The sequence below is a fragment of the Anopheles merus genome, chromosome 3R (genome assembly GCF_017562075.2).
Source record: "Anopheles merus strain MAF chromosome 3R, AmerM5.1, whole genome shotgun sequence".
NCBI classification, from domain to species: domain Eukaryota; kingdom Metazoa; phylum Arthropoda; class Insecta; order Diptera; family Culicidae; genus Anopheles; species Anopheles merus.
In genome coordinates, this window is record NC_054084.1 from 46,193,029 (window position 1) to 46,205,362 (window position 12,334).

The 12,334-nt window shown below is 47.2% G+C and overlaps 1 protein-coding gene across 4 annotated transcripts in view; it reads left to right on the forward strand.

The window, feature by feature from the left end:
* Nucleotides 1-12,334, forward strand: part of LOC121596811 (TNF receptor-associated factor 4) — a 30,968-nt gene that overhangs the window by 14,972 nt on the left and 3,662 nt on the right. The window contains exon 1 of one of the 4 annotated variants that reach the window (XM_041922078.1): nt 5,332-6,214. The exons of 2 other annotated variants lie outside the window; for them this stretch is intronic. In XM_041922078.1, the coding sequence (XP_041778012.1) occupies nt 5,972-6,214 (243 nt within the window). In that variant the 5' untranslated portion in view covers nt 5,332-5,971. Of the gene's footprint in view, nt 1-5,331; nt 6,215-11,954; nt 12,096-12,334 lie in introns of those variants that run through there. One more of the 4 variants, XM_041922081.1, reaches the window with a different exon arrangement.

Below are 12,334 nucleotides of genomic sequence, written 5' to 3' on the forward strand. Positions count from 1 at the left end.
GCTGTGTGGTAGAGGAACAACCACCAGAAAGCTTACGAAAGGACGCAAAGTACCCAAAAGAGATAAAGACCAACAATTCCGCCTGCACCTCTTGTCTCACCGGTTTGGTGGCACCCATCCCTTACCCGGACCTTGTGCTTTTGTGCTTTTGTGACGGTTAGATGTTTTTTGTTTGCTATTCATCCAGTTGTCTTGCCGTGATAAGGTATGGCAGACCTACCTCAACCTTAACATTTCATCAAGCGAGGTGGTATTTTTCGAACCTGAATTTAAACCCCAACCGGCACCGAGCCTTAAGCCCTAGCCACCGTTGCGAACCTGCATGAGTCAGACAGTGGTGCTGGTAGAGCAATCATCTTCATGCACCCGGAGACGTCATAAAATAACCACCTATTTCGATGAAGGTGCTGCTGCGTTGGGTTCCGCATGGTTTCGGATGCGCCAAGTCCAACCTTCTTTATTCCGTCTTTGTTCACTGCACACCGAGAGATTCGAGAGAACAGCATTCGTTACTCGGAAGGTGCCACCAACAGTTGTCGCTTTGTTGATCCCGGTACGGAACCGATAATTGGTCAACAGATAACAACAGCAGCCCGAGCGTTTGAGAGAGTGGCGGGTCTCGAGCCAGGAAATTAGGCGTGAAGAGCACGCACAAATAGTGGACACCTAATTCTCTTTGCTTGGAAGCGTATGGACAGCGTAATGACAGCGTAGGAAGCTTCCATGGTGGCTTTGCTGATAACAGACGAGAAAACGGATAGACTGGATGAAAGAATGCAGACGTCGGACGCCACCGGTCGGCGGCAAGCCACGATCGATATCTGAAGAATGTTGAAAAACAACTGGTACAAAATCGGGTTATGTTGATGTTGACCGTTTTATTTATTCTTCTTATACTACACATGCAATGTGAATTAGTTGTTCAAATTGAGTCTGCTAACGAATCGTACGATAACTACAAATCATTAGCTGTCCACCATCATAATATTGTTTGCAAAAGTAATACGTTCTGCGTTCTGGAATGTGTCATAGGCCGGTTAATATTATCTTTTACTATTCGTGTGCTTTCCTCTTAACATTAACGGGAACCTTTGACAAACGAACTGATACAACCGATCTTCATAACGGACGACTACAGCAAACTCTCGGCAAATACCTAGGCTACTCCCACGCCAATCTTTGATTTTCGCACAAAGTGGTAACTAGTTTTGCGACCATTTCGCTATGCTAAACATGATCAGCTCATGGTACGTTTCGATGCTCAACGCTTCGCTCCATTCAACGCAAAGCAATGCGGCAACGAACCACCAACTATCGTCAGGCCAACCCGACCCAAGCAACGGTGGCCATTTTTCTCACGCAGCAAACCGTTGGTTTCCGCGTTTGCCCGAACGGATAAAAACGACTCGCGTATGGCACTTTCCAACACCTTGTCTTAAACCCCAGGCCCAGGCCATCCACCGACCCAGTGCAGTGACAAGCGGCTCAATCGCGAGCGTAGTGGTTCGTTTGGTGGTGGCGTCTTGGTGCCAAGCGAACGCGGTAAAAGCTGGGAAATTGGCACACTAGCCACCGTTTCACGAGAGAGCGATCGAGACCACTATCGGGTGAGACACACGGGCAAAAGGTAGAAAGGTAGAAAAGAAAACGAAGAAACGCAAAAAAGCCGTTTTGCTGGAATACCCTCCGTTGTCGAGCATCATCCGATACTATGTCAAGAGAAACGGCTTGGAGCCGTGCCCCGTTCCATATCCAATACAATTGCAGCCAACGTGAACTGCATCGTCTGCAGCTCCTTTCCGGGCCGGAGGATGCGATCATCGCACTAGTGCACGTTGCTGTCCGCAGCGTTTCGTTGGTATTGGTACACACGGCGGCCTTCTATGACCTTGCCCGGAGGCGATCGTAACGGAAAAAGCGCAATCCCATCGCGATCACTCCACAGGCAAAGGCTCTCGCGAGTCGTGACGGTAAAGCAAAACCATCAACAACAACAACAACAAAAAAGCCGATCTACGTCGCGGCTATGGAGTTGATCTACCTTGGCGAACCAGGCCCCGGTGTGTGTGGGTGATTCAGAGAGAAGAAGGCATGAACAAACGTGTTTGTTCGGGTTTGAAACATGCTCCCGGACCTGGGCAGAGCTAGGACGGCTGGACAAAGTACAGTGTCATACTTGTGCGGTTGAGCCAGTTCGTTTGGATTGGTTTGCTTCAATGCCCTTAAGGAGGAGCTGGCCTATGGCTGGGAAGGTTATTTGCACACGAATTAAAGATACAGATCTATACAAATGGAAATAGTTGAACGCATTGGAAACATTAATGCATCTCAAAAAATACATTATTTAATAACAAGAATATTATATTTCAAGCATTTCTCAGACCGCACAAGAAATCCTTCAACTTGGCTACATGCAACACCTTTCACGCTGGTCGATACACCGACAAACCATTTTTGCTCAAGTGTACGTGCACTGACGTGCAAATGTGTTAGCGAAAAGCGGTGGAACCAGTTTGGAGCTTCACGCCAGCTCACCCCAGCCGGGCCTGTCACCCCGTTGGCCAAATCGATGCTGCATACAGTCAGCAGAAACAACAGCCAAATGGGCCTACCACGCTTCCCACGACGTGTGCGCCCATAGATAATTTGACAGTTGATCCGCCCGGTAGTGGTGGCGCCATTCATAGGCCTCGGCTGGAAGTTTCTTCGCGAGGAGCTCACTTGCCTCGGCTAGGGCTTCGCTGGGCTGATCCGAGCCTGGCTGGTTGACGTTGCGTAATGCTCTTTCTACATCTGAGAACCAGACTTTAGACTGTCGCGCTCGGGAGCGCACGGTCGGGCGTGTGTAGGCGCAATGATGAGGCGATCGAAGCAATGCTGTCTTGCTCCACGTGCTAACGTGTTCCCTTTTAGGCACCGAGATGGCAAGCAACACTTGACCTTTTCGGTATTCGGAGATGGTGAATTCTATCGAAAAATGCCACACCACCAAGGCGTAGGTCTTATTTCAAATCACTTTATCGGGGCGAAATGATGATGATGATGAAGCAGCTGAAAACTGATTGAAGATTGAATTTCATTAAATGTGATATCGAAATGCGTGCGTTAAATGTTTGAAAGTGGACCACAGTTGCACAACCATTTTGGGCGGAGCGGTTGCTTGATTATCCCTCAAATTGATGTAACGTTTGCTAAATAAATGTCAATGCTAGCATATCGATTTACTTAGTAAACAAATGCACGAACAGATGCTGTTTGATTATTTGGTTCGACACTTAAAAATATGGTGTAAAACGAGCAGCATTTTAAGAGCAAACAAGGAGCTGGAAATGCTTCAAACCTTGTCATGCTCATGATTGTGGTCAGATGGGGCTTCATGTTTCTGCATAAAAACTGCAACTCATAACATTCTATAACTGTGTGTGTGTGCTTCTTTTCTTTCCAGCTGTTAATGCATTTTTCGAAAGGCACAGCTTCCGAAACGCAGATGTTTCGATGATATGAAGCCCCAGGTTTATTTCGATCACTCTATATTTCGTTTTCAATCGGGATAAGAAGTAAATTCTTCCAAATACCGTACCATTGGAAGTATTGATTTGAACAACAATATTTCCTCGTATCATAAAAAGGGAAAAGGACCTTTTCCCATTGCATGATACGTGGTACGTCAAAAATTAGCAAACATATGCCCTTCGGTCCATGAAAGTATTTCTTGACAACGCGTTGAAAGGTCCACGGAGAGGAACATATGGCTTGCGAAAAATGTTATGGGGCAGGATGTAAGTGGAAATAAGTTAAATCAATCAATAGATTAAATTCAATAGAAACTTTCTTAAAATTATATCAAAATAAATAAATTAACTAATAATTGAAAATAAAATATATTTTATACGATTTTGTAAAGTAATTGATTGCACCTCGCATATTGATTACTAAAGGATCAACGTTGAAGGGTTGTTCTGGGAAGGATGTTTTGATTTCCGTTTCGATTCTTCGAAAGCTCCCGTTAGTGCATTCATCGATGTAATAATCTCTTCCCATATTTGTTGACGAACACTTGAACCCAAGATGTTCCAAAGAAACAGCCCGTGTGTCTTCGATCGGTTGTTTTATTGCAGCCGGAAATGAACACCAACGCCTGTAGGAAGATATCGAATCCACGAAGGACGGAATAAACAGACAGATCATCGTAGCACAATCATTTAGCTGAGGAACATTGTAGCAGGCAGTGAAAAAGAGATTATTCTCCACGGTTGTTCGACCAAGATGGGCAAAGATCATCGTGAAGCGACACGATCGTACGAGCCGAGAGCATAGCATAGATCATCACCAACAACAACAGCACCAGCACCATCATCATCAGCCGCATCACACAGAAGGGCAAAAAGGTGTGGTGTGGAAGCAGGCAGCAAAAAAAAAACATACGGAACGGGACCTTTCGCTACTCACTGGAACGTTAGAGCCTTTGGTTTGGGGAATGGGTAGGAATGGTGTGAGTGGGACGCTGAGGTGAAGCAGCCGGGACGGATGATGCATAGCGGATCGTTGTGGTGTATGTGTGTGCAGGGAAGCAGCCCAAAAGCCCTCTCCGCACTCTCCCAGCAGTAATCGCGGGACAGAAACGAGCCCAGCATAACTACGCCGTAGCCCTCGCTCTCTGTACCAGAACGGACATGTTTGAACGGGTCGCACCAACACAGAGCATAACTGGGCAAAATAAACGGCGTGCAGCATAGGCATGGCGGGTCGCTTCATTTATGCGTTTTTTTTGTTTTCCTTTTTTCTTGTTTTATCTTGTTTGCCTTCGGAAGGTTGTTTTGTCCAGAGCCCATCCTGGAACAGCTGGCTTCTTCCAACGGGGATGTTCTATTTCTACCGGGGATGTTGAAAGTGCAGCAGCAAAATGCAACCTTGTTATTACACTGCAAAATGAACCAGACTCATGTAAGCGGATTATTGTTTATGTTGTACAAACAATGCGACAGTAAGAGTTAAATCTCGCTAAATGTTCGATTATCCGTTTGTATTGTACTTTTGTAGAACATGGAATTCAAAAAAAATAAATTTATTTAATATTATAAAAAAGTATTTGAATTTTCGAAAAAAAATTACAACACCCGTAAAGATATCTCCTTTCGGTGTACCCCGGTGCGAGAGTGTGTTAGTGTCGCCGCGAGAAACACAACATAAACATCAGCTGGCAGCTGTACCGCTTTGGCACAGTGCGAGAGAAAGAGACCGCGAGCTGTTTGCATCACGCCGTTTCACTCTTGCGGCTACACCACCGGGTTCAGTACTTCAGCTGAAGCCATGGGCGTCGATGCGAGCGGCTGCTCGCAACCAACTTCAAACACATTTGTAACTCGCGTGAGCACGGACGTACGGTCTGTTTCGGCGTCGCTCGAGTTTGAACGTTTTTGCACAATTCCTGCATCACAGTGCAGCCGCCAAGGGACACATTTCAAACAGTATGTTTTATCTTTTCAATTGCTGCAAAAAGTGTTTGAATTTGTGATGATAATATTAAAACGGAAAAACTTAAAACCTTAAAAGTGACCCAAAAAGTGTGTGTTATTTGTTATTGAATGGTGAAGCAACTGTTGCAAACGGAAACGCTCGCCTCTCGCCATTCATCATCGATCAGGCGGTGGTGTTATCGAAACAAAAAGCATTAGTGGTGTGGGGTTGACCGGGCAGCGTGAAGGTTGCCGTGCCAAGGTGGAAAATCATCTTGACATAATTTCCCCACTGAGTGATTAACTTGATCAAATGGTATTAGCACCACGGTCCACTACGGTCCGTGTCCATTTCCTGTGCGAAGTGTGCGAGTTCATGTGGAAAGCTGGTGTGTGTTTATTTGTGGTCATTGCCTTTGACGATTGATCGCGATTAGCAGACCGATCGAGGTATAGAAGGCGAGATCAAACGATTGAATTGAATTAAGAAAATAGAAAACAAAGCTAAGTGCAACATGGTGCGCAGTTTGTCACAGTGGACGAAAACGTTGAGTTTTCCGGCCCGCATATCGCCCAACCGGAACTCGAAGGATTGCAACGTGAACGTGCTGCCGATAACGCCCCCGCCGGCACCACCGCGTAACAAATCCACCTCCACCTCGTCGGCCAGCACGATGTCGTCGTCCTCGTCGCCGTCGTCCTCGTCCTCCTCGCCGACCCCGCCGCCCAATGTGCCGATTACGGAAATTAGTCAAATTGTAAGTATGCGGGCAAATTTTGCTATCCCCGGCAGCAATTCATTGTAGGATGAAGAACCATGAAGAACAGTTCTGAAAGGGTAATAGGACAAAACGAAACTAAAACAGACTCTAAAGTCATGCCCAAACCGCCTGATGCGGGCTTGCGTTGGTAGGGTTCGACTTCCGCCGGCAGTCGCATTCCCTTGGGTTCATCTCCGGCGTACACATGATAATGAGTGTGTACAACCGGTATCGAAGAACGTTGTCCGGAATGGTCGGTGCATGAGAGAATGCGAGAGAGAGAGCGAGACAGAGAGGTGTACAAAAAGTGGGGCCCGAGTGGATGCAGGGAACACTGCGGGGCATGAGGAACATGTGTAAATGTTTACACAACTTCATTGAATCTTACCTCCCGTCTTGGTTGGTGCACTGGCACCGGCGTATCTAAGATAGCCTAGCTGAGACTCTTTCAAACTGGGGAAGAATCCGGGATCATCGGCACAACCAATGACGACGGTATGGTTGAAGTAGCGAGCCGGCATTTCATCCGTTTGGACTGTTTGTTTTCCACATTCTTGTAATAATTTCTCCAAACCAGAAGCCAGTACCGTACGCTCGTTGGAGTGTTTTGCCCCCCCCCCCCAATTTGTACCCACAAAAGACCGCAGCAGAGACTTCAACAAGGGCGTCCAAAAAGGGGTTTTGGTTGAGCTGTGGGGGTTTTGTTTCCAATTTTATTGTACTCTTTCCAGCGTGAGAAGAAGATGGTACATGCTACACCCAGCAGAAGAAGGGTGTACACTTCCCACAAATGATCATCTCTGCGCGCTAGCGGAGATCATTTGTGGCGGAATGAAGAACTTTTCTTTTTATAGTTATATACACAAGCGCAGGCGAGTTTTGATGAGATACTTTCTTGGTTTTCACGTCCGCCGTTTCTTCGTTGTGATGCTTAGTTTACTGGGTATCCACTTCTCTTCTGCACCATCTTCGGCTGGAGCAAAAAAATAGAATTCTACGACGGGGGTGCTGTTTGTGGGCCCCAACAATGTGTGTGCATGGTTGCACCACACCAGCACGTATGCACATGTTGCTGTAACAAAAGATGCACCAGCAGCAAACGGCAGGGGAGATCGTAAAGTTTTTATTTTTAGCAAACTGCATTATTAGCTGGGTCCCCGGGCTGGAGGAGCTCTTTAAAACGCAACGCAACGGCATCGCCAGCCCGCTGGAGGCGTTAGATCTTGTGTGACGCTTGGCGACGATGTGTTTAGGTTTCGTGAAAATGATTTTCCGTGAACACAATCTATCAAGTCACGTGCCGAGTGTTGCGTGAGTAGGGTGCGTGTGTGTGTACTAACTGCCACTGGATGGAAACGATACTCCACCAGGCGTGTACTTTCGCTTTCAAGTCGATCGATTCGATTCGCAAATTGATAAAACATTAGCTTTCCGGGTGCGTGGCGAGAAGTACGTGTGAGATACAGGAAAGTGAGCTTAATAGGCAGGGCGGGCAGGTGGGGGGGTCGGAGAGAACCGAACTTTGCCTCATTTATCTGCTGGTGCTGAAGCTGCTGCTGCCACTTGCAAACGTTTGCCGTTGATGATGGTGATAATCGTGAAAGTGGAAATGGAGGAAAAATAAAAACGAAAGCAACACTAACTAAACAAATTTCCGTTGCGTTTCGTCGAATTCCGGTTGATTCGGTTGTTTCTTTGAGTGATAGCTATCGTAATTTCCAATATACCTGGGTGTGTGTGTGTGTGTGTGTGCAGGAGGTTAGCGAGGGGCATTGCCTGGAACATGGGGAGATGTTTTCTGGGCCTCAGTCTGCAAAGGGAGTGCGCCATCGCATCGAAAGGGTGATGTTTACAATCTATTTCCTCTTAAAGCTTCCGTTTCTAGGCGTTTGTTTTGTGTGCTGTGGCCGGGAGTGGCACAAAGTGGCGGTTCAGCCCGATCGGTTTCTCAATTTCCAGTGTTTAATTTCCATTCATTTTCACGGTTGATTTCTCTACATCTTCGTACGCCTTTTAGTGTACGTTTTAAGAATGCACACTCGTTTTGATATCATCTCAACAACTGACTAATGGAAGAATTGGAGTCATGGTCGTACCAACCATTCTAAGGGCATTTGTAGACGAACTAGGATGGAAAGTGCTTTGTGTGGGAATTGATTGGTTTGCGATTGTGCGATAGTGCCCGAGAGTGGGCAAATTTTCCGCACCCCTGTGTTTTGGTACCTGTCGAAATTCGATTGAGTTTTGGAAAAGTTGAACAGCTGGATAAAGTGAAACTCCTCATCCTCGACCTAATAATTGAATGAAGATTTCACTCGCTCACTCACTCACTTACACTCACTCTCGATCGTGGGTTGATCTTGTGTGCATTATATATGCTGTGTGTGTGTGGGGTTGTGAAATTATCTCATTAGTGCTCCAAACCGGATCGTTTAATCAATTCGTCGGCGGACTTTTTCCATACAGCACGCGCCGTTCGCCCGTGGTATGATGGTTGGCAAATGACACATATATGTGAGCGATGTGAATGGGCGTTGTTGCTAGGTGTGTACGAGGATCGTGTCGCTCGGCTCGAGTTGGGCCCTTTTCGTTTCGTTTTCGAGCGCCAAATTTCGTTGAAGTAAGCTCATTCTGACGAGACAATTTTTAACGCTTATTAATTTTTGCCTCTTGGTCTTTTTTCCGCTGTAAACACACATTTCGACCGTTCGTTCGATCGCACACTAACACGCAGACACGCAACCACACATTGCTTAACCTCTCTACATCAAACTGGCAACGACAGCATCAAGGAGTGTGCGTTAATTTTCCAATTATGTTGCTGATTATTTGTTTTAGCTTAGTGTATGTGTGTGTGTGTGTGGAAATGCCCCTCCAATCCTCTACTGAGCTCCATTCAACCTTTCCCTTCTCGCTTTTTGGCTAGCAGAGCTCCGTCAACTGAAGGTGTTTAATTGAAGGGAACACGTCGCATGGTGATCGCAAACGATCTTCAATCCGACCTGGGGACTGACGGTACCGCGCAGTGTTGTGGCGGTGCAGAAGCCACCCAACCCCTTCCCCAGGGCCTTCCATCCCACTCACCCAGGCCACCCCAGCAGAAGGCACGCATGCATTCGCGGTCAACCGTGGATGATTTATGGGTTTCGGCTGCTGGCGAACGGGCGAAGCACCGGGGTGGGTAGCCTTTGATCGTCATTCCCGGGACATGCCGGGACCGACCGGAAGATGATGATACGGTCTTACGATTGCAAGACGTTTCCATCGGGCGAGGCAAAAGGCGAGAAAGCGTGAATAGGGAAGATAGCGCACCGCGCAGCAAGGGATTGCTGATGTCCATCCACGGGGCCGTTCCGCTGATGGCTGACGGTAGGTGAAATTGGTTGGGGCACGATCGTACCAACGCATCGCGGTGCCTCTTTTGCCCTTGATGGGCAGTCAGATGAAAAGCAAAAGCCCCGCAGAAATTACAGACCGACTTGTTGATGGTCGTTTTCGATGCCCCTTCCCTCAATCTCCATCGAAACTGTTTAGAACAATACTGTTCCGGGGTGAATGTTTAAATTTTACAGGCCACCCCAGCCAATGACAACAATAATCATTTATCATTATAGACGCACCGGTATCACCACAGGCACACACGTTTTGCGCAACAAATGATTTTCATCGAGTGTGCCTGGCGGCCTGTTGGCCGATTTTTTCATTTTGCTTTCCTTTGCGCGTTCGTATTTCGTGGTGGATGGAGAAAATAAATAAATAAATAAATAAAACTGCTATGTCGCTTCCGGTGCGCAACCATGGGAAGAGACGATGGCGGTAGTGCTTGGCGAGTGTTCCTTAGAGACATTTAGAGTTTCTTGCTCAGGCGGACCCGTACACCCGGGCCCCCTGGCCGATGTATGTTTAAAAATAAATGCGTTTTTTCTGTTTTTTTGTTTTTCCGAAGCGAGCGAAGTTTCACACACCAGCAGCAGCAAGAGTCTCAACAATTTTACCTAAAGTGACGCTTTTCCATGCGTGAAGCACCGTCTGGGTTCGGTAAAGAACCGGGCCCGTGTCGGGTTATTTATTTTTCCCGTGGCACATTTCCACCGTCCACCCGGGTGCGAAAAGAATGTGAAACGCACGCTGTATGGCAAAACATAGTCGAAAGAATCATATGCATTCTTTATTTTTTTCGGCCGGTAAATTATATGCATTGTTCATACGCGTTAACTGTAAAGCAGTTGTCGGCACTGGTTTTGAAGGGTATTTGAGGTCTGGAATGGGCTGGTACGGTGTGAAAGATGGTCGACTAATGATGGTGTGTGAATTTATAAATTGTAACAATATGGTAAAAAATTAAAAAAAAAACTACGAGGATAAAACGGTGTGAATAAGCGCGATAGTGACACATTTCTGTCAAATTTAGGGTATTTTGTTTTCAGTGAAAAACACCATCTCCGTTCGAAAGTTACCTCTTTTTGTCTTTCTTTGCCTCTTTACCTGCAAATCTGTATGAATCGAAAGGAAGGATTTAAATTATGATCGCACGAGATCCGCCCAAATCAGATCATAAACCGCATGCTGAATCAAAATGCGTGCACGGGCCGGCCTCTCTAAGGAGCGATTAAAGTATAACAAGGTCAACGTGTTGCGTCCAGCGCCAGTCCAGTGTGTGCGTTTATCTGTCTTGCCGTCTTACCGTGCCACAGACGGGGTAACTATTTTCTCACACGGACGTACATCGACACAATCGCTCCGCGTGGCGCGTATCTATCATCGCTCCGCGTGGCGCTCGAGAGTCGCTGGAATGTTATTAGTTTGTTAGCACACTTGGTACACAGGGGTCTGCCGTGCAAACCGAGCATTTGGGCTCAATCCCCAACAACGACAACAACAACAACAGTGGTACTATCTGATACGACCAACCCAAGCAGTTCGCTCTCTATGGCGTGTTGTAAGCGTTTTGCCTTATCGGGGTCACACTACTAAACGCCTGCACAAGCAGTACCCCGGGGAAGTAGGGAAGTGATTTCTCCCGTGTGATGATGTCTTGCTCATTGATGGTTGCGTACAGTAATAGGGGAAGGGGGTTGTGAGGTGATAAGGACTGGGCCAAAATTTACCTAAATTGTGGACAATACAGATGGTACGCTTAATTGGGTGCTATCTCTCTCTCTCTCTCTCTCGTTCTGTCTATAAAAAGCGCTTGGAAGCTCTCTACTCTCTACATCTACAGCAGCAATATTTGGCGCGTCCAATGTCCAATGATTCAGTAAACAAATTTGTGATAACCAACAACACCGTTTGAGCTCGGAGCAAATGTGCTGAGATTCGATCGATCGATTCGTCAACGACCCCCGGTAACAATAATGCCCCATTATCGCGTGACTGTTCTCCCGGAGCGGCTTTCCGACTTCCGACGTGCAGCTTTGAGCTGCTGGCGGCGGACATGCAATCCGAAAGTATTACTCCTTATCGCACACGTCCTCCTGGGGGGCTCAACCGAACCGAATTCATTGAATGTTGTTTCCGATTGTTTGACCAGTGGCTGCCTCTCTGGCTTGCCGCGCTTCTTCCCGGTAGGGCCATTGAGTTGCCCAATATTGAATTGCGCTCATTGATATGCAGCGGAAAGCGGCATTATAATAAAACAAACAAAACGCTAACAACACACAGGAACAGAGGAAGGTCTTCTTCCCCTTGCCGAGCCCTCGCACACTGCACCCGCCTGCTCGTGGTTTAGGCGTTTCTGAGGATTGAACGGTATTTTGCTGGAACAAACCAACACACGGTGGGAGACCGACCCGTAAGCGTGTATGCTTAACGGGCGCTGCTGAGAAGGAAATGGTCTCTCGCCCGGGCCAGTAGCGGCGGAGCTTTTAGCATCGAAAAGGTTTCTTTCCTTCCTTCTTTGTCTGTAGCTGTGTGTTTGTGTGCGCGCGCGCGCGAGGAACAGTGGCGGCACACTTGACCGGCTCCTTCGTTCCCTTCGTTGATCCGCGACCGTTGGCGGGGCACCGATGACCAAACGGATTTGACTGGAAACTATTTTTGATTATTCTGTTTTGATTTCCGTTCGGTGGCGATGAAATGAATTGGCCTGTCTGGTGCGCATCGCGTTCTAGTGTGAGC